Raw genomic sequence first — 21,376 nt, 5'->3', positions numbered from 1 at the left:
TCTGTCAGCAACAGAACAAAGTACCCTTTTTTTTATTTTTCTAGTTTAGGCTGTTTGTGCTCTCCATTTCTGTAATAGATCATTCAAGAAAATACCCTTTTCTAGCTATTTGTGTTCTTTAATTGTAAATGGAGCTGATTGTAGTTACTGTAATCTTTCTAGTCTTGGCTTTAACTAAGAAAACAAGAAGATACCCATTTCTCTGGCTGTAAGTAAGCTTACTATAACTGCTCTGAACCTTTTTCAATTCTTGGCTCCGGTGATTATTATACTGTTTTCTTAGACTCGTCTGTTTGTGTACTGCGACTTTCCTGGAGATTAACTTAGTCTTGCACCTTCTTAAGCTTGTTTTCTCACTTCTCTGTTACAAATGTTGAAGGTTTGGGATTTTTGTGTCTCTGTTTCTTTTGTTGTCCAATGAATGCTTGGATCAATCCTTTTTGTATTTTAAACTTTGAGGCCTGCTTGTAGGTTTGGAATTAGTTATGCATGTCCTGATTAAAGCCGCTTTCAATTTATCTGTTTGTTGCTTCTGATCCAGCTATACTCCTCTTATACTTAGCCGGCTCGACTTAATTTTTTCATAACAAGCTTGTGCTTCTGCAGGCGCAGATTGAGAAATAAACAGTTCAAGGAAATCGAGTTTATACCTGAAGATTGAGACAACTAGTCGTGGTTGATAACATGGCTGAGGAGAATGGAGTGAATGGTGATACCAAAAATCATGAAAACCATGCAGAAGAAGAGAAAAGCTCAGCCCCCATAAAAGGGATTAAGGCTTACCTTCAGCAATTACTGGCATGGATTCCATCTTATGCAACTGCAAACACGAACACTGAATATAGCCTTCTGTTACTTACCAACTTGCTTCTCAATGGACAGAACAATATGCAAAACGTCGGTAGTAATCAGGGACCAATTCATCTGTATATATAGGTGACTTAAACCTCAAGAAGCTTCCCATTAAAGCTATCCATATCGGTTTAGGTTTCCTAGTTAGATTCTTAATGTATCACAACTTGTAGCCTTCCTTGTAGACTAAGCAATAGATTACTATCCTTAATGAATTGATACACTATTCATTAAGTCACTAGTATTGATTTACTGTTTGTATCCATGTTAAACTAGGATTGATATTAAGCTAATCATCAATTACTTTATGATGATATGTGTTATGTCCATATTTGATCTTACAATCTCCCCTTTGGACTCACACATATCATGCTCGATGATTTGCACCAGAGAACATCAAAACCTACTTAACTTACTGAAGTGCGCGCCAGATAACAAACTTAAATCGAAAATCCATTCCAACATGGTCAGATCACAGTTACTTATGCAGAGCAAGAAACAGTATACATTTTAACAAAAATGCAGAGTTTCAAAACCACAAACACAAGCTCCTGCAATCCACATATGTCAAACCAGAAGTGATACAATATATGTTAATGTGTATCAACAAGTAAACATATATTAGGTCCTACTTTATGTTTCTAAAACCAAAAACTCAAGCAAATTTACTGAACACTGATGGCTTAAAGATATTGCTTGAACCTTAACATCATGCTTCACATGATTTAAGCCATCTGATAGCAAGTATAACTTTAAACACAAAATCGATAATTTTCAGAACATTCAACAAAAACTGCAGTAATAACCAAAATCTGAAAATACCTCAAAATTTATTAATAATAAAATCTGTCATTACAAACAAGTTGTGATAAACAAAATAAAAGATCACAACTAAAACACAAGAACTCAAAAAACCTTAGAATTTTAAATGCTCCAACTGGACTAACTCTCTACTGAACCTAAGCATCTATATTAGCTAAAATTCCAATGCTTGCTGTATGTTTCTGGAATGCTGCTACTGACAATGCCTTGGTGAAAGGATCTGCTAGCTGTGAATTTGTGTCAATACTCAAAACAGCTATTTCACCATGCTTTACTCTTTCTCTAACACTGTAATCCTTTAGATCAATATGCTTGGAATTATTTGACCTTTTACTGTTCTTGCTAAAGAAAACTGCAGCCTCATTGTCACAATAAATCGCAAGTGTTCCAGCCACAATGTGACTCAATACTTTGGTCTGCATGAGAAAATTCCTAATCCAAAGTCCTTCACACACAGTTTCATATACTGCAATAAATTCAGCTTGCATAGTAGAAGTTGAAACAAGTGTTTGTTTCATGGTTTTCCAAGCAATAGCACCTCCTGCAAGCATGAACACATATCCACAAGTCGACTTCTTGGAGTCTGGATAATTCCCTGCAAAATCCGAGTCTGAGAATCCTATGAGTTTCAGATCCTCCACTTGCCTATAAACTAGCATATGGCTTTTAGTTCTCTGCAGGTATCTCAACACTTTCTTCCCAGCTACCCAATGTTCATGGCCTGGATTAGATTGGAATCTTGACAAAATCCCTACTGCAAAAGACAAGTCTGGCCTAGTGCAGACTTGCGCATACATGAGACTTCCTACAAGTCTGGCATAAGGCTTTGACTCCATATTTTCCTTTTCAACATTACTATTGGGACTTTGCTTCTTGGTTAACTTATCTCCTTTGGACATGGGAACTTCTCCAGCTGCACACTTCTCCATACCAAACCTCTTTAAAACTTTGGTAATATAATTGTGTTGAGACAAACCAAGTAGTCTCTGTGCCCTATCTCTTTTAATCTCAATACCTAGTACATAGGATGCTTCTCCTAAGTCTTTCATGTCAAAATTCATTGACAGAAAACTCTTAGTATCTTTAAGCAATTTAATGTTACTGCTAGCCAAAAGTATATCATCCACATAGAGTACCAGAAAAATAAAATTGTTCCCAACAGTCTTCAAATAAACACACTCATCAACAAGATTTTCTGTAAATCCAAAAGTAGAAATCACAGAATCAAATTTCTTGTACCACTGTCTAGAAGCTTGTTTTAGGCCATAAATTGATTTTCTTAACTTACACACTAAGTTTTCACTTCCAGCTTGTACAAACCCTTCTGGCTGCCTCATATAAATCACTTCATCTAGTTCGCCATTCAAGAAAGCTGTTTTAACATCCATCTGGTGCAGCTCCATATCAAAATGAGCCACTAAAGCCATGATTATCCTAAACGAGTCTTTTGTAGAAACTGGAGAAAAAGTCTCAGTAAAGTCAATGCCCTCCTTCTGTGTAAAACCCTTGGCAACTAATCTTGCTTTATGTCTCTCTACATTGCCATTTGCATCTCTTTTGGTTTTGAAAACCCATTTACAACCTATAGGCTTCTGGTTGGGGTCAGGTTCAACTAATTCCCAAACTGCATTTTGACTCATGGAATTAATTTCTGCTTCCATTGCTAGCTGCCATTGATGAGATTCACTACTTTCAATGGCCTGATTAAATGTAGTTGGATCATTGTCCTCTGCACAGTCCATTTCAATTTCTGCTTCTTGTAGATAAACAATGTAGTCACTCTCTTCCCCCCATAAGTTGGTTTTCTTGCTCTCTGTGATCTTCTAGGTTGAGCTACTGGAGGATTTTGAGGTTCAGTTACTTGACCAGTTACGTGGTCAGTTACTTGGTCAGTGACATGGGCAGTGACTTGACCAGGTACAGTTACTTGGGTAGTTACATGGTCAGTGACATGGGCAGTGACATGGGCAGTGACTTGATCAGGTACAGTTACATGGTCAGTGACTTGGTCAGTTACTCGACCAGGGACAGTTACTTGGTCAGTGACATGGTCAATCACTTGACCAGTTACTCGACCAGGGACAGTTACTTGGTCAGTGACATAGTCAGTTACGTGACCAGTGACATGATCAGTTACATCTTGTTCTAAAGGCAATGCTACACTTAAATTCTCATCTGACACAATTTCCTCAAAAACTGAGGTTAAATCCTCAAGGTTTGTATTGTGAACTTTTTCACTTAGAAACTTTACTTGATGTGTTTCAAAAATTCTAGGTGAATGATGAGCAGAATATAACTTATAGCCTTTAGATTTATCTGGATAACCTACAAAATAGCAACTAACAGTTTTGGGGTCAAGTTTATTCAAGCTTGGATTATAAATCCTAGCTTCTACATGACATCCCCAAACATGACAGTGATGAAGACTAGGTTTCCTGCCACACCAAAGCTCAAAAGCAGTATTTTCTATGGCTTTGCTAGGTGTTCTGTTGCAAATATAATTTGCAGTTTTTAAAGCCTCACCCCACAGAAATTTAGGCAAACCAGTTGTACACATCATGCATCTAACCATGTTCAAAAGAGTCCTATTCTTTCTCTCTGCAACACCATTCTGTTGTGGATTATAGGGTGTTGTGTATTGAGCTTTAATTCCATTGTCTTGCAAAAACAAGGCAAATGGACCCTTTTGTTGGCCGGATTCAGTGTACTTTCCATAGAACTCTCCCCCTCTATCTGACCTTACTGTTTTGATTTTCTTTTCTAGTTGATTTTCTACCTCAGACTTAAAGATTTGAAAGGCTTTCAATGCTTGTGCCTTTTCTGAAAGTAGATAAATATAACTGTATCTAGAAAAGTCATCAATGAATATGATAAAATACACATTCCCACAGATAGTTTGATGCCTAAATGGTCCACATATATCAGTGTGTATGAGTTCTAATAAATTTTGGCTTCTATATGCAGTCTTCTTTCTAGTATTAGTTATTTTTCCCTTAAAGCATTCAACACAGTCTGTTAGATCAGAAAAATCAAGTTCATTTAGGATGTTGTTTTTCACCAAAATTTTCAGTCTCTCTTTTGAAACATGGCCGAGTCTTCTATGCCATAAAAATGCAGACTTTTCATTTAGTTTGGTTCTTTTAACACCTGTTAAAGTGCTAGTACTGTTTGTGTTATCTTCAACAAGTAAAATTTCTTGTTGAGCCATTGAACAACTTAACTGTAAATAATCATTCGAGATAACACCAGAACCAATTTGAACAGAATTTTTAGAAATAAGAATTCCATTACTATCAATAACAAGTCTACAACCAGATTTTACTAAAAGAGAAACTGAAACCAAATTCCTTCTCATGGAAGGTACATAAAAAACATTATCCAAAACTAACAATTTTCCTAATCCTAGATCGAGCTTTAAGGTTCCAATAGCCTTGACTGCCACTCTCATGCCATTGCCTACACACAGGTTCACTTCATCACTTTTTGGGATTCTGCTCCTTATGAATCCCTGCAAAGAATTAGTAATATGAATAGGTGAGCCTGAATCTATCCACCAAGACTGTGGTTCAATATTTATAAGATTAATTTCTAAAGAAAAAACTGTATTAGAAAAAATCTTACCCTTTTTGGCTAACCAATTTTTATAGCCAGTGCAGTCCTTTTTCATGTGTCCTACTCTTTTGCAAAAGTAGCACTTGAACCTAAATGGCCTGTTTTCCTTGGCCACTGCAGCTGTTGAACTCTTAGTTATGGCTTTGGTAGGCTTGAGCTTATTCTGGGGCTTTTTCTTCTTAGGCTTCTCTATGAGATTTATGGCTGTAGCAGGTTCTTTTTCTTCCTTGATCCTAGCTTCCTCATCAACACAGATGGATATAAGTTCATCTAAAGTCCAGTTTCCCTTTTGAGAGTTGTAACTGGTCCTAAGATGACTAAAACTGTTAGGCAAGGAATGAAGTGCATAATGCACTACCTGCTCATCCCTAACGCCCATCAAGAGCTCCCTGAGTCTGCCATTTATATTGATCATCTTCATAATATGTTCTCTAACTCCCCCTGAACCCATGTACTTCAAATCATGAAACTCCTTGGTTAGTCTAGCTGCTTCTGCCTTTTCACTTTCTTTAAACTTAGCACCTATGAGTTCCAGAAAATCTGATGCTAGCTCAGGTTCTTCTATACTTCCCCTGACAGTCTTGGACATAGAGGTACGAATGAGATTCTTAGCCATTCTATTGGATCTATGCCACTTCTTGTAAAGGTCAGTTTCTTTCTTGGTGCTCTTTTCATTCAACTCTATAGGCTTATCCTCAGTAAAGCAATAGTCTATATTCTCATGCATTCCCATATAGTTTTCTACAGAATCTAGCCAAGCTCTATAGTTGGTTCCAGTTAGCATCAAGACACTGTTCAAGTTCATGTAAGAGTTACCTAAGGAGCAAAACAAAAATTCGTGTGAGTTCTCAATTTGTAAAGAAAATAACTTTAAGTTTTCTGTGTTTTATTTAGCTTTAAGCAACCAAAACAAGAACATACAGAAAACCTAAACAATCCATACTTGCATTCATATCAGTCCATAACCAAAAATAATGTTAAGCAACACTTTTGAGCAGAAGCATAACATCCTGGAGTTCTTTATCAATATACCATGTTCAATGAAAACAAGTTATCCAAAGAAATTTATCCACATCTTTAGACAGAAGAAAAATTTCTAAGTATCCGTATTTATTTTCATCAAGCACGCATATTGCTGTTTTGTATTCTAAAACCATACTTGACCACTTCTTTGGAAGATAAAACTGAGGCATAGTTTTAAAACACAAAACACAATTTCAGTTTTGTTATTCGATCAGTTACTTGATTAGTTACCTGACCAGTTACTTGGTCAGTGACCTGGCCAGTTACATGGTCAGTGACCTGGCCAGTTACATGGTCAGTGACCTGGCCAGTTACATGGTCAGTGACCTGACCAGTTACTTGGTCAGTGACCCGACCAGTTACATGGTCAGTGACCTGACTAGTTGGTCAGTTACCTGATCATCGTTTTCTGCCAACATCAATGAAGAATGCTTTGTGCATCATAATCACTTATGCCAACAGAAAACCACAAAACCCATGAGCTTTTAACTTTATATTCTACCCAGATTCATCCTTGTAAGAAAATTAAGCTCTCGTATCTGTCAATTTTAATAATGTGTAAACAAAATCTGGGAGATTTTTGTTCTTCATGCAATTTTTACACAATCACAGATACAATACCATATCATCAATTAATTCATCATGCATATTCAAGCACAATCAAAATTGTTTCGATTCCAAGAAACCACAGAACAATCAAGAAATTGTAAATTTCATCCGGTCACCATCTACTCTAACCTAACGCACGCCGGGAATGCAACTAGTGTTCTTGAGCACAATCAAAATTCAATTATCATGCTATGAATCGAAATCAATTTCACAGAAAAACCTGTTTTTGCTTTTTCCCCAATTTGCTGCTAAAAATCACAGCGGAAGCGTGAACTTGATATTTAACCAGATGCAGCAATTGACTTAAGTAACTTACCTTGATCAGTTACATGACCAGTTACATGGTCAGTTACCTGATCAGTGACTTGGTCCGTAAAGCAAAAACCCTTTTTTTTTTTTTTTTTTTTTTTTTTTTGTGTTTGTTTTGCAAAACCCTAAAACGATTTTGATACTTGTGAGCCTATGCTCTGATACCAATTGTAAAATAACCATTTACATGCTCACAACATATGCACACAATCATAAAAGGGATTAAGGCTTACCTTCAGCAATTACTGGCATGGATTCCATCTTATGCAACTGCAAACACGAACACTGAATATAGCCTTCTGTTACTTACCAACTTGCTTCTCAATGGACAGAACAATATGCAAAACGTCGGTAGTAATCAGGGACCAATTCATCTGTATATATAGGTGACTTAAACCTCAAGAAGCTTCCCATTAAAGCTATCCATATCGGTTTAGGTTTCCTAGTTAGATTCTTAATGTATCACAACTTGTAGCCTTCCTTGTAGACTAAGCAATAGATTACTATCCTTAATGAATTGATACACTATTCATTAAGTCACTAGTATTGATTTACTGTTTGTATCCATGTTAAACTAGGATTGATATTAAGCTAATCATCAATTACTTTATGATGATATGTGTTATGTCCATATTTGATCTTACATATACCTGAAGATTGAGACAACTAGTCGTGGTTGATAACATGGCTGAGGAGAATGGAGTGAATGGTGATACCAAAAATCATGAAAACCATGCAGAAGAAGAGAAAAGCTCAGCCCCCATAAATAGGGATCAGCCAGGCTCATCAGATAGCAATGGAGATGAGAAAGTTGAAAAGATTCCTTTCTCCAAGCTATTCTCCTTTGCAGATAAGACTGATGTTATCTTGATGGTTGTCGGCACGATTGGTGCCATTGGGAATGGTTCTTGTATGCCCCTCATGACGCTATTGTTTGGGGAGATGATAGATTCTTTTGGATCTAATCAAAATTCAGACATAGTCTCAGTTGTTTCAAAGGTAAGCTTATGCTGAACAAGCTGACTATTTTTATCAATGGTTCTTGTATGAACTACTTTTATGCTGCACAACTGTCGTGGACTTTAGCGGATTCATTTGATAATTGATAACATGTTCGGATTTGTCAGGTTTTTTAATATGGCCATGCTCATAATTAATTACCTTGACAAATTTTAGGTCTCTCTGAAATTTGTTTACCTGGCTGTGGGAGCAGCAGTGGCAGCATTCCTCCGTAAGTACATCTCATATTAATAATCTTAAGTTTTTTTATGAATATAGAAGTTATATATATGAATTTTGAACTGATGGTAAACCTAGTTAAATTTTCTTGTATATCAGAGGTGTCTTGCTGGATGGTCACAGGGGAAAGACAAGCTGCAAGAATTAGAGGTTTGTATTTGAAAACAATATTGAGACAAGATGTTGCCTTCTTCGATATGGAAACAAACACCGGAGAGGTAGTTGGGAGAATGTCTGGTGATACTGTTCTCATTCAAGATGCCATGGGGGAGAAGGTACATCAGATTTCACACAATTTTGAAATTTTATTCCTCAGCTTGCTGTATTCATTGAATTAATTCGTGTGCTTGTTTGTGCAGGTTGGAAAATTCTTACTGCTGCTTTCAACATTCATTGGAGGGTTTATAATAGCATTCATCAAAGGGTGGCTTCTCACTCTTGTCATGCTATCCTATATTCCTTTGCTTGTGGCATCTGGTGCAATGATGTCCATCATTATAACCAAGATGGCATCCCGTGGACAAACTGCTTACGCAAAAGCAGCAAATGTAGTTGAACAAACAATTGGGTCCATTAGAACTGTATGTCACATTTACCTTATTAGCTATTGATATAATTGTTGTTTAGATGACCAAGAGTATAATGTCCACCATTTGTTCTCTCTGTAGGTTGCATCATTTACTGGCGAGAGGGAAGCTATAACTAGTTATAACAAATATCTCGTAGATGCTTACAAATCAGGTGTTCATGAAGGTTCAGTTGCTGGAATAGGTCTTGGCTTGGTTATGTGTATTGTGTTCAGCTCATATGCCTTGGCTGTATGGTTTGGTTCAAAGATGATAAGGGAAAATGGATATACTGGGGGTGAAGTACTGAATGTGATTGTTGCTGTGTTGACTGGATCTATGTAAGCTCCGCTGTTAATTTTGTTTAAGTTTCTATGCTGTCAATTTTCGTTTCTATTATGTTTGAGTTTATAAAACCCACACATGTATTGGTCTATTTTCTGATTTATTTCTTGCTTTATAAAACTATATGGATGACTTAGGTCTTTAGGGCAGACATCACCATGCATGAGTGCATTTGCTGCTGGTCAAGCTGCAGCTTATAAGATGTTTCAGACTATTAGTAGGAAGCCAGAAATAGATGCTTATGATGAAAAGGGAAAGACTTTGGGTGACATTTCGGGAGACATAGAGTTGAGAGATGTTTATTTCAGCTATCCAGCCAGACCGGATGAGCAAATATTTGACGGGTTCTCTCTTTGTATCCCTAGTGGCACAACTGCTGCTTTGGTTGGACAAAGTGGAAGTGGCAAGTCAACAGTCATCAGTCTGATAGAAAGATTTTATGATCCGCAAGCTGGTGAAGTTTTAATAGATGGCATAAACCTAAAAGAATTTCAACTTAAATGGATTCGGAGTAAAATTGGTCTTGTCAGTCAGGAACCTGTCCTGTTTGCATCCAGCATTAAGGAAAATATTGCCTATGGAAAGGATGGTGCTACCACTGAAGAGATACAAGCAGCAGCTGAGCTTGCAAATGCGGCTAAATTTGTTGATAAATTGCCTCAGGTTCTTATTAAGTTCTAGTTCATTTTTATTGCCCTTCTGTAATCATCTGCATCATAAGAATTTTTGTTCACTTAAAATTTTTATTTTTTTCAGGGCCTTGACAGCTTGGTCGGTGAGCATGGAACTCAGCTATCTGGTGGGCAGAAGCAGAGAATTGCTATTGCAAGAGCAATTTTGAAAGACCCAAGGATTTTACTTCTGGATGAAGCTACAAGTGCACTTGATGCAGAATCTGAGAGGGTAGTTCAAGAAGCATTGGATAGGATTATGGTTAACCGAACTACTGTTGTTGTCGCTCATCGTTTGAGTACAGTGAGGAATGCAGACATGATTGCTGTCATTCATAAAGGAAAGATGGTTGAAAAAGGTATTCTACTTAATAAAGCTTACATTGCAGAGAGCCATATGTTTCTCACAAATTAATTAGAGATGGGGATAATCATGATTTCTGCACATCAACTCAGATATTCTATTCTTGTACTATCATGCATTGCTTTTCCAACTGAAACATACTTACAAACTCTCCGTGCATTAATTATTGTACTTCTTGATCAAGTCCAGATATTTGGATTGCTTCCGGATCCCAAAGAACTATTTGATCCCATGTCCTAGCTATAGCCTTCTTCTCCTATCAGTTAACATAATCTTGTTGTCAATTCATTAGGTTCGCACTTGAATTTACTCAAAGATCCTGAGGGAGCTTACTCTCAGCTTATACGCTTGCAAGAAGTAAACAAAGAGTCAGAACAAACGTCAGAAGACCAAAACAAACCTGAAATAACTCTGGCATCTCTTAGACAGTCAAGTCAAAGAACATCGAGTCAAAGACTTTCGTTTGCACGATCCTTAAGTAGAAATTCCTCCGTAGGAAATAGCAGCCGTCACTCATATTCAGTGGCATTTGGTTTACCCACTGGACTTGGAGGCATTGGTGTCCAAGATGCTGCATATGAAGAAACAGAACTAGCACCAGAGCAACCTCCAAAGGTCTCACTCCGCCGCATTGCTGCCCTGAACAAACCTGAGATTCCAGTTCTTATTATTGGAACTATAGCTGCAATCATCAATGGTGTTATACTTCCAATATTCGGTGTGCTCATTTCCAGGGTTATAAAGACTTTCTATGAACCACCTCATCAACAGAAGAAAGATGCAGCATTTTGGGCAATAATTTTTATGATCCTTGGTCTGATATCATTCTTGGCGATCCCAGCACAAGGATATTTCTTTTCAGTAGCTGGCAGCAAGTTAATTCAGCGTATCAGATTATTGTGTTTTGAGAGAGTGGTTCACATGGAGGTTGGGTGGTTTGATGAGCCTGAGAACTCAAGTGGTGCAATTGGTGCAAGGCTCTCAGCAGATGCAGCGTCGGTGAGGGCCCTAGTCGGAGACGCTCTAGCTCAGATGGTTCAAAACATGGCAGCTGCAGTTGCAGGTTTGGTCATTGCTTATATTGCATGTTGGCAGCTGGCATTTATTATCCTCGCACTGCTTCCTCTCATTGCAGTTAACGGATATGTACAAATAAAGTTCATGAAAGGATTCAGCGCAGATGCAAAGGTATGTCTAAAGCTCCCACAAATTAACTAGTGACTAGTTCTGAATTAGTAGAACACTAGACAGCTCGCCCGCGCGATGCTGCGGGTTTGTGTTTTTTCTTTCATTAATTTTATATGCAATATAGTTGTAATCATAATCTAAGAAATATTAACCGAATATGTTATGGTTTTACATAACAAACTCCAAACTTGAGACTATTTCAGCCTACATAAAAGAAGATAATCGATAAGGAAACTAATGAGTTACGTTTATTGGTTTAAAATGGTACTAACTATGGAAGTAAGTTGCCCTTTCGCATCTGTGCTAGTCCTACATTTCTCACTGATGAAATTTACAAAATATTCCAAATCTCAGCCTCCACCATACACTTCACCATCCTTGTTGCCCTTTGGAAAAAAATTTCAATGTAGGATATCTACTCACTCCATACCTACATAGGACTTTGCATCAGGCCTGCCAATCCAAACCACATATTTCATATCAAAAAATTCAAGTATAATAATCTTGGGGAGTCAAATGCTATTAGTCAACACCAAGAGGAAAATAACTCTAATTCAGGAGCTAGTTCCTCTTTTGCTCGATTCAGTTTCAAGCAAACACATAACCACCGTCGGAGAACATGAATTATCTAAAGGCTTGTTTCAACTTATGAAAGCTCTAACATTAGCAAAAGCTTAGAAACTAAGATGTACTATCAGGTCGAACTCAATGCTTCGAAAGTATCTAACAAACGCACCAAATATAACATAAAAGGAAAATTGGAGCTCATAAAATACTTGCAACGTATTCATCAGGGGTCCAACTAATTAATGAAATCCCATTTAATCGTGATATTCTCAAATGGATCAAGCACATCATAAGCTTCTGCACAAACATCCATCAAAACAAACCTTAGAACATCAATCCTCAAGATTTCCTATATGCAATGATTATCATGTCAAAACAAAGTTTCATCCAAAACCAAAACACTTGTTGATTCAAAGACAACTTCTTTCGGTTCATTATATTAAGGCATTTATACTATTACTAAATATAAATAAATTTGGAACACCAAATACAGATCATGACTATTTGTATTCAAACCCAAGAATTAAACAAACTGTAAAGGAATATTGAGTTTAAATGAGCATAAGAAAGAGAAGAGGTTGTCAGACGCATTTCATCAAACATGTGGTGAGCAACAGTTTCAGTTTGTCTTTCGCATTCATACTCAAATCAAACTGAACTAAATGCAAGACGTTGAATTTTTTATTGGGTTTTTCGATTTCAGATCGCACAACTCAAATCATGCTTGATTGAGTTCAACTGATTGCTCCTAAATCTCAGCTACCAACTACTTCAAAACCCACAAAGCGTTCAACTCAAACAGGAAAGAAAATTTCGAAATCCAATTCTCACCTATTCTCCACAACTTGGTGTATCGAATAGTTCTTCCTCTTCCCGTCTTATGTTCTTCATCTCTCTCGGATCAGCCTTCACTCTCTCTCTCTCTCTCTCTCTCGCAGAAGACCCAGAAGAACTCTGTTATATTTCTCTCTCGCAATCTTCTTTCTATCTCTCAGCAGATCAGCAGGGCAGGGCAAATGGGTGTAATTTGATTAGAAAGGAAGGGCAAAATCGTCGGCGGGTATTTATAACAGACTGAATGGGAGGGATGTAACTTAAGAAAAAATTAAGGGCAAAAGCGTCATTTAATTCGGACTCGAATGAACAGTGCGACTCCAGTGAACAGTCCACGCCCTTTAGATTATAGATAATTTCCTAACCTAGAAATCAGAACTCTTTCCTTCTAATTTTGCATCAAGATATCTAACTAAACGGCTGCAGATGATGTATGAGGAGGCAAGCCAAGTTGCTAATGACGCAGTTGGAAGTATAAGAACAGTTGCTTCTTTCTGTGCTGAAGAGAAGGTAATGGAACTATACAGAAGGAAATGTGAAGGCCCTATGAAGACAGGGATAAGACAAGGCTTGATCAGTGGTATAGGATTTGGGGTATCTTTCTTCTTTTTGTTTTGTGTCTACACAACCAGTTTCTATGCGGGAGCTCAACTTGTGAAGGCTGGCAAAACAACATTTACAGACGTTTTCAAAGTACTTGTTCCCTCCATATATATTGTCAATGCCAATTAAAAGTTTTTGATAGCACATGTAGTAGAAATCTACATGATATCTAATTTACACCAAACTATGTGGACCGATTCAGATGTGTATTTGGCTTGCAGGTTTTATTTGCTCTGACCATGGCAGCTACCGGAATTTCTCAATCAAGCTCCTTTGGTCCCGATTCTGGTAAAGCCAAAACTTCTGCTGCTTCCATATTTGCAATAATAGACCGGCCATCAAAGATAGACCCAAGTAACGAGTCTGGTACGAAAATTGATGGTGGTGTGAAAGGAGAGATTGAGCTTCACTATGTAAGCTTTAAGTATCCATCTAGGCCAGAAACACCTATTTTCCGAGACCTCAATTTAACTATCCTCTCTGGCAAGGTAAAAACATAAATAGAAATCTATTTTTTTTTTTTTTTTCACTTTTCCTGCAGTTAGAGCAGGACAGAAAGCAACAGGCATCTTATTTGATTACTTGATGTTTAAGTTTGATACAAATTTATTGACTGTTTTGTGAATCTCTTTCTACAGACTGTTGCCCTGGTCGGAGAAAGTGGGAGCGGAAAATCAACTGTTGTTGCATTGTTGCAAAGATTTTATGATCCGGATTCAGGTCATATCACACTTGATGGAATTGAACTTGGCAACTACAACTTGAAATGGTTGAGGCAGCAGATGGGACTCGTAAGCCAAGAACCTGTTTTATTTAATGACACCATTCGCGCCAACATTGCGTATGGAAAGGAAGAAACTGCAACTGAGGCAGAAATTATAGCTGCATCAGAGTTGGCCAATGCCCACAAGTTCATCAGTAGCCTACACCAGGTCAGACCAATACCATTTGATATGTCTAATTTTGAGTCTTTGTATGAAAACTGTACATATAAACAGGACTCTATCTAGTTGATAATTCATGTTGACAATTTGGCAACATAACACACATACGGTTGTACAAATTAACTAAATATTGCATTTCATTGCAGGGCTATGATACCGTAGTAGGAGAACGAGGAATCCAATTATCCGGGGGGCAGAAGCAACGTGTAGCCATTGCACGTGCTATAATCAAGAGCCCCAAGATATTACTGTTGGATGAAGCTACGAGTGCACTTGATGCCGAATCTGAGAGAGTGGTTCAAGATGCATTAGACCAAGTCATGGTGAACCGGACAACAGTGGTGGTGGCTCATAGACTATCCACAATCAAGAATGCTGATGTGATTGCAGTGGTTAAAAATGGAGTTATAGTAGAGAATGGGAAGCATGACAATTTGATTAATATCACCGATGGGTTTTATGCATCCCTAGTTGCTCTTCACATGAGCTCTTCAACTGCATGAGTTCCTTGTAATTGTTTTTGTAGTTCTTCAGGTTTTGTCAGAAAGTTGCCACCTTTTTTCACCGAAGAAAACCCAAATAGGCAAAATAGCAAAGAAATATGTAATGATTTTCTTTTTCTTTCTTTTTCCTCTGTTGCTTTTACTTATCAATTCTGTTTTTACGGTTCTACTTCACGTATAATATATTTGGAGTGAATAAGATAGTAGATAGTAAAATTGCATATACCTTTTGGTTGTTGGAGATTTCAACTATTCTGACTCTTTTTCTTCATCTTCTTTTTTCATTGAGGATTTTACTTCATTCATTTGTGTAAAAATTTCTCCCAAGTATTCCAAGTACATAAAAATAAACCTCTCCAAAACAATGCATCATTTGCACTAACCAGTGAATTGAATCACATTTGCTTCCCTGCATCCCTACAACTCTAAGTGCATGAGCCAGGAAAATAGAATTAAGTTACTACAAGTCAATAGTACAAGCAGCAAACTTTGACCGCCTAGCTAGTAGCAAGTTTCAATCATGTGTTATGAAAAACTCTACGTCACATTAATGAACCTTATATATCTAAATAGATTAGGTTTCACATAAATGTAGACCAACTCTATAAGTAAATTAGCGTGACTTGATCTTGAATTAGTCTATCTCTATATCGAATTAATTAGTATATTCAATGTATCAGTGTTGATGTACCGTAGACAAATCCAAGTCATATAGCAATAAATTTTAATTACATGAGAACAAAGTCAAAGTGATTAGTTAGTAATAACTAGTCTGTGAATCAAACTCAGTATCTTTCACTAATAAATGAGAGACTAAGACCTCCAAATTGCACTGGCCATGAGAATGGGAGCAGTGTTGGATGTACTACGCTAGCTAGTTTACGTCAACTTGAATTAGAGTTGAAGAATATAAAGATTGAAGGGGATAATACATTGCTAGAAAATCCGTGATCTTTGCATGCATAAATAACTAATTAAAAGTAGGTATTAGCAAATCTGAGAGAGCGTCATGCATGACGACTCTATGATATATTTTCAACACTCTTGTGAGTCGTGTGCCTTGGTCGTCAAGTAATTAAACAGTTGTCACTTCCTTAATTCCAAGATTCAAATCTTGGAAAGGGCCCCTATAGAAAATAGATGATTGATCATGGATTCTCAATTTTAAGTTTGTGGTCCCCAATAGAAAATAGATGAGGCGGCTCTCTCTAATTAAGTGTTGGTAGAGATTTCGTATTGACTTTTTCTTTCATTTTCATTTTGAAAAATCCTTATCTATTCATTGCTTGTCCAGATAAGAAATATCATTTTGAAATTCCATTTCTCCTCTTTTTTGGATAACGCCAAGAGTCGAATCAAACTTTACTTCCAGAATTTCTAACTACCTTGAACTTACTTGTTCATTCGGCTGAGCTACAGAGAAATATAATGGACACATAAGCGATGGTGGTGGCTGGTGATGAGAAAAAAAGATTGATTTTGTGGTAGGGTGGAGAATTTCTAACTACCTTTACTTCCAGAATTTCTAACTACCTTGAACTTACTTGTTCATTCGGCTGAGCTACAGATAAATATAATGGACACATAAGCGATGGTGGTGGCTGGTGATGAGAAAAAAAGATTGATTTTGTGGTAGGGTGGAGAACATGCTGGTAACGTGGTAGTGCTGTCATGGAAGTCGAGGTGGTGAGTGTGATAGTGATAATTGATGTTTCCGGCAATGATGGTGGTGGTGGTGGTGACTGCAATGGAAAAAGTGGAAATAAGGTGGTGACTATGGCTATGTTTGGTAGGGCTGGGCTTTTCAGAAAAGTTGGCTTCTGCTTATTTCTGAGAATAAGTGGCTGAAAAGCAAAGCTGCTGAGTGTTTGGTAAACTGGCTTTTTATAAGAGCTGTCAGTGGTAGAAGCAATGGCAAAGTGTTTGGTAAATAAAACTGGCTTGTGCTTTTTGTTTGTGGAATGACCAAATTAGACATGAGAGATTATTTTGCCTTAATTGTATACAAAACAATGTTGTTCAAATGCTCTTGTTATTATTTTTAATCTTTATTATGTCCTCATTAATTATTGTTAACTTTCAATTTTGATAAATCATGCAAACATCTATATGATTAATATTGGACAATTTTAAAAATAATTTATACAAATATATTAGTAACACTAATAACAATTGGTTTCTGGTTCGCATCAAGTAACCACAAAAAATATCATAACATATTCAAATGTTCATGTTATTATGCGCCTACGTATTCTTCAGCTATAATAGCAAATTTTTGAAGTTGTGGGATTTTAGAAAATCATTTAGAGGAAAAGAAATTACTATGGTGCAATCCTAGCCATCCATAATTCCACAGATTCATCACAGCCGTCAGATATTAAGTAGAAGAGGCCTATATAATTGCTGGACCACGTTAGAACGATCAGGAGACGCGAGAGAGAACCAGAGTTCTCTGACCCGAACTGCAACCCGCGACCCGATCACGTGACCCGACCGAAAATCGCTACTCCAGCCACCTCTCCTCGGCGAACCACCGGAAATAGCCTCGTATCGCCGTCGCCTACGTCCCTGCTGTCTCGGATCGTACATGCATCAACGGTGAACGGAGAATCGACGACTGGAAGCTCCGAGACTTCTTCGGCGATTTCTGTGAGTTCCGGCGACTCCGGCCACCTTCTGGGCTACATTTGGTATGAAATCTCATCTCCTCGTCATACTCTGCAAGCCTGTACAATTAGATTTTGAATTTGATCGAGTTTTGACAATTTTGTTTCTGGGTTCCTCTCGGCTTCGATGCCGTCACCGACGCCGGCGACTTCCTCGGCCTTTTTGGGCTTTGTTTCTTGCTCGGCTGCACCTACAGGCCAACAACCAAGAAGCTGGTTGAGTTGTTGGCGTGAAGATCATCCGTTCGTCACCATTCCAGTCTCGGCAGTGAGTTCTTGGAACTGAAATTGGCTGGCTTTTGATCTCAAATTGGGGGAGGATGTGGGTTCAGGTCATGATGTGATGGTGTTTGGCTCGATTGCTCTGTGATGAGAGCCCGACGACGTCTGTGATGAGACCCCGACGGCGTCAGAGGGAGAGTGGAGATGGGATAGAGGTGAAAATGCCGTGCGGCCTCTGATCTCATCTCGAAGCTTGATGGCAATCCGTAATTGCCTCTCCCAAGGGAGGATAGAATCTGTCATTTTGAAACATTCATTTAGCTACAGTAAGTACCGCTACAGTAGCTGCTGGCTTCTGGCTTCTGAAAGCTGGGGTCAGGCAGCTTCTGCTTTTCGCGAGAAGCTGCAGTGGCTTTTCGAATAAGCTGAGCATAAGTCAGCTAACCAAACGCATAGTCCTCTTGTGCTTATAAGCAGGGGAGCTAAAAAGCCCCCCCAAACATAGCCTATGGCAGCCATGATGATGGAAGGAGCGAGGTGGGGTTGGCAAGACGCCTCCTTGGAACATTTAAGCAATAAATACCGTACACTGAATCATATATATCAAAACAGGCACATTAAGCAAGAAAAATGATTGTTTCCAAAGATGGCTCTTTAATTTCTAGAAAATCCTAAGCCTTTTCTTCCCAAACCAACTCTTGATTGACCAAAACAAATAAACTCTTGATTGATAGGATCAATGGAAATATCTACACTCTCCTTGGTAGATCAAACTGTTATTAGAGCAACTTCAACAGCTTTCCTAAAAAACCCTAGCCGCAAACTCTAGAGCGCCTTCGCAAGCTACCCTCTTCCTCAGCCTTGTAGCTCGTCCGACTGCGCCGCCATGCCGAGCGAGCCTCTGGCTTGCAGGTATGTGCTGTGTGGTCGGACGGGACTAGTTTTTTCTTCTAGACTGTCTCTGGAGGAGTGATCGAGCCCTGAATCCGGATTGGTCATCAGATCGTTTCGATTTGGTTACCGGGCTGGTGAGGGGATCTGAAGCTTTTGGCGATGGCAGGAAGCTTGAGGGATGCAATCTGGTGTGATCTTGATTTGGATGAGGATAGGCTCACCTGCAGGGGATGGCTGTGTGGACTGGTTATGGCGACGGGATGCGTCTGGTTCGGCTGGTCGAGGTGTGCGGATGGAGCGGTCTTCCGGTGTGCTGCGGAGACGGTGACTTCGGTGGATATCAGGGGCGGCTTCGACGGCGTTTTGGCTCGTGGTGCTGGTGCTTGGCTCGTCGTCAGGGTTTTGGGCTGGTCATGGTGGATGGGTTTGGTGTTTGGGCTTTGTCCTTGGGCTAAGTCATGTGGTCATGTAGGCTGGACCTTCTTTTCTTGTCTTGCTTTTCTAGTGGACCTAGGGGCTTTTGCCTATTCTAGTATATTTCTCTAGTTGCCTAGCATTTGTTTTAGAGTCTGGTGCTATGTAAGTTAGCTTCTCTAGTCGTACACCAATTGAGGTCTCTAGGCGAGTAGGGTTGCTATAGCAAGAACTTGGATAGTTTGGGTTTTGAGCATTTAGCTAGGCACTTAATAAGTGTGCGCATCTGTTTTACAATGAGGGTCACCTGTCATATGTTTGGCGGCTTGTGCCATTCGAATTCTGTTGGTATGAGACAAACTATGATGTACGTGCCTTCTGGCCATGGATAAGTAATGAAATTATCTATTTCTCAAAAAAAAAAACTTCAACAGCTTTCCTATATCTTAATTTTTCTCCATTTTAGGAAAAAATTTGGCTGTTTTGCTCCAACAGATTCTCTATAATTATCTATAAAATAGAGATAGTGATGAGAGAACAAAATTCTCTATATTTACAGCAATCTGTCAAATTTTAGAGAATGATTTAGGAAATAATTATTAAATCTCTAAAATAAAGAATCTGTTGGAGTTAAAGCAGATATCTTTTTAGAGCTTTTAATTTTTGCTTTCCTATAATAGAGAAATTATAGAGAAGTTGTTGGAGATGCTCTAAGTATTTTCATTCGATCAACTTCAAGCACATTTGGAGAGGGGCCAATTTTGTTACTGATGGCATTACCAACACTCGTCACTCAAGCAATGTCTCGAGCTGGATGGATACTTGTCTTTCAGCTGCTCATGCTCTTAATTTGACTTCTTAGGTATTGGGTGTTTAAGAAGTGCTTCTTGTGATCTTTCTTTTTTGTAATCGAAAACAAAACAAAAAATGTAATCAAAATGTTTCCAAAGTTACAGAGGTAAAATGAAAACTTGTAAAACTCCGCCACTGAAATCAGTATCCGGTAGGATTACAATAGTGCAGGTCTTGAGATTTAGAACAACCTAACTGCTAATATATCCAACCTATTACTTGTAGGATTACAATAGTGCACATATATGTATGCCCCTAAAACACCCCAGGGTCCAACACATAATCCAAATCATGTTCATAACAAACTCAATTTATATTTACTTATTTCCCAGGCCATCGAACTTAAACCTCTCCTGTAAACCCATCCAACTAAATTCAAACAAACCATCATAACTGAAACTACTGAGATTAGCAAAATCTTACTACAAGTTTGTCTCAAACCAACCAGAATGAGTGATAAAAAGGAACCTATATGGACAGCGGACACTAACTCATTTATTTCTAATGTCAAGTAAAATAGACTGACTGCATACTCATTGGAACAGAGCAGAACAATATAAGTTGAGTCGTATAATTAGATGGAAACAAAACATGAACACACTACCTACAACCTGAAATCCACATAAACACCCACCAATTTCAAAAACTATTGAGACAAAAATGCAGCAACAAATGACATATTATAGTCTTGGAATATACAGACACCACCCAGAGCTCCGTCAAATATATTAGCAGAATCAGCATATCATCTATTGTGAAAAACCATGTACTAAGACCAGAAGCTAAGAACAATCCACAGTCACAGCCCTTGATGAATACTCGCTTCAAGTAACTTAAGCTCAATATTCCAATTGTCATGAGTATAGCATATCTCTCCCGAGCCATGAGCATACAGAACACTTATGACCATTTCCATTCCATTTTAATGCTCTGTTAATTACAAGCTTTCATTTAATAAAAAAACATGCCCCATGATAATTGCCAATAGTGCCAAAACACTCTTTACATTGTAAAATCACTCACGCTCCTCTAAAGCTTACCCTCACCAATGACCAACCCTAACATTCAGTAACAAAGTAGAATCAGCCAGCTGTTGACTTTTTTCCAATTCTTTAAAATAGAGGTTTCACACAACCCTAGGTAATACCTACATACGAGGAACACTAACCACAAAATACTGCTAACTCGAAGGTTTGATCTAAACCCTAAAGACTTATCCATAACCAATCTACAGAAGACCTATACACTCATTTTTACACTACATGGCTATAACATAG

The 21,376-nt window shown here is 38.2% G+C and overlaps 1 protein-coding gene and 1 long non-coding RNA gene across 2 annotated transcripts; one reads left to right on the top strand and one right to left on the bottom strand.

The window, feature by feature from the left end:
- The first annotated feature begins 7,899 nt into the window (after nt 1-7,899).
- On the top strand, nt 7,900-15,276 carry LOC112192978 (ABC transporter B family member 4). The gene is made up of 12 exons (XM_024332951.2): nt 7,900-8,226; nt 8,404-8,458; nt 8,566-8,741; nt 8,826-9,047; nt 9,135-9,373; nt 9,515-10,040; nt 10,134-10,407; nt 10,705-11,600; nt 13,428-13,694; nt 13,826-14,092; nt 14,243-14,536; nt 14,695-15,276. Exons 1-12 carry the CDS (start codon nt 7,912-7,914, stop codon nt 15,049-15,051), a joined length of 3,888 nt encoding a protein of 1,295 aa, XP_024188719.1. The 5' UTR covers nt 7,900-7,911; the 3' UTR covers nt 15,052-15,276.
- On the bottom strand, nt 10,390-13,401 carry LOC112192979. The gene is made up of 3 exons (XR_002933742.2): nt 12,999-13,401; nt 10,813-12,053; nt 10,390-10,668 (listed from the first exon to the last, which is right to left on the bottom strand). It is a non-coding gene; the product is annotated as an uncharacterized LOC112192979 (long non-coding RNA).
- Nucleotides 15,277-21,376: the final 6,100 nt, after the last annotated feature.

This window comes from Rosa chinensis, chromosome 3, assembly GCF_002994745.2.
Source record: "Rosa chinensis cultivar Old Blush chromosome 3, RchiOBHm-V2, whole genome shotgun sequence".
NCBI classification, from domain to species: Eukaryota; Viridiplantae; Streptophyta; class Magnoliopsida; order Rosales; family Rosaceae; genus Rosa; species Rosa chinensis.
Note: the sequence above shows the minus strand (reverse complement) of the source record. Positions and strands in the feature narration are given on the sequence as shown.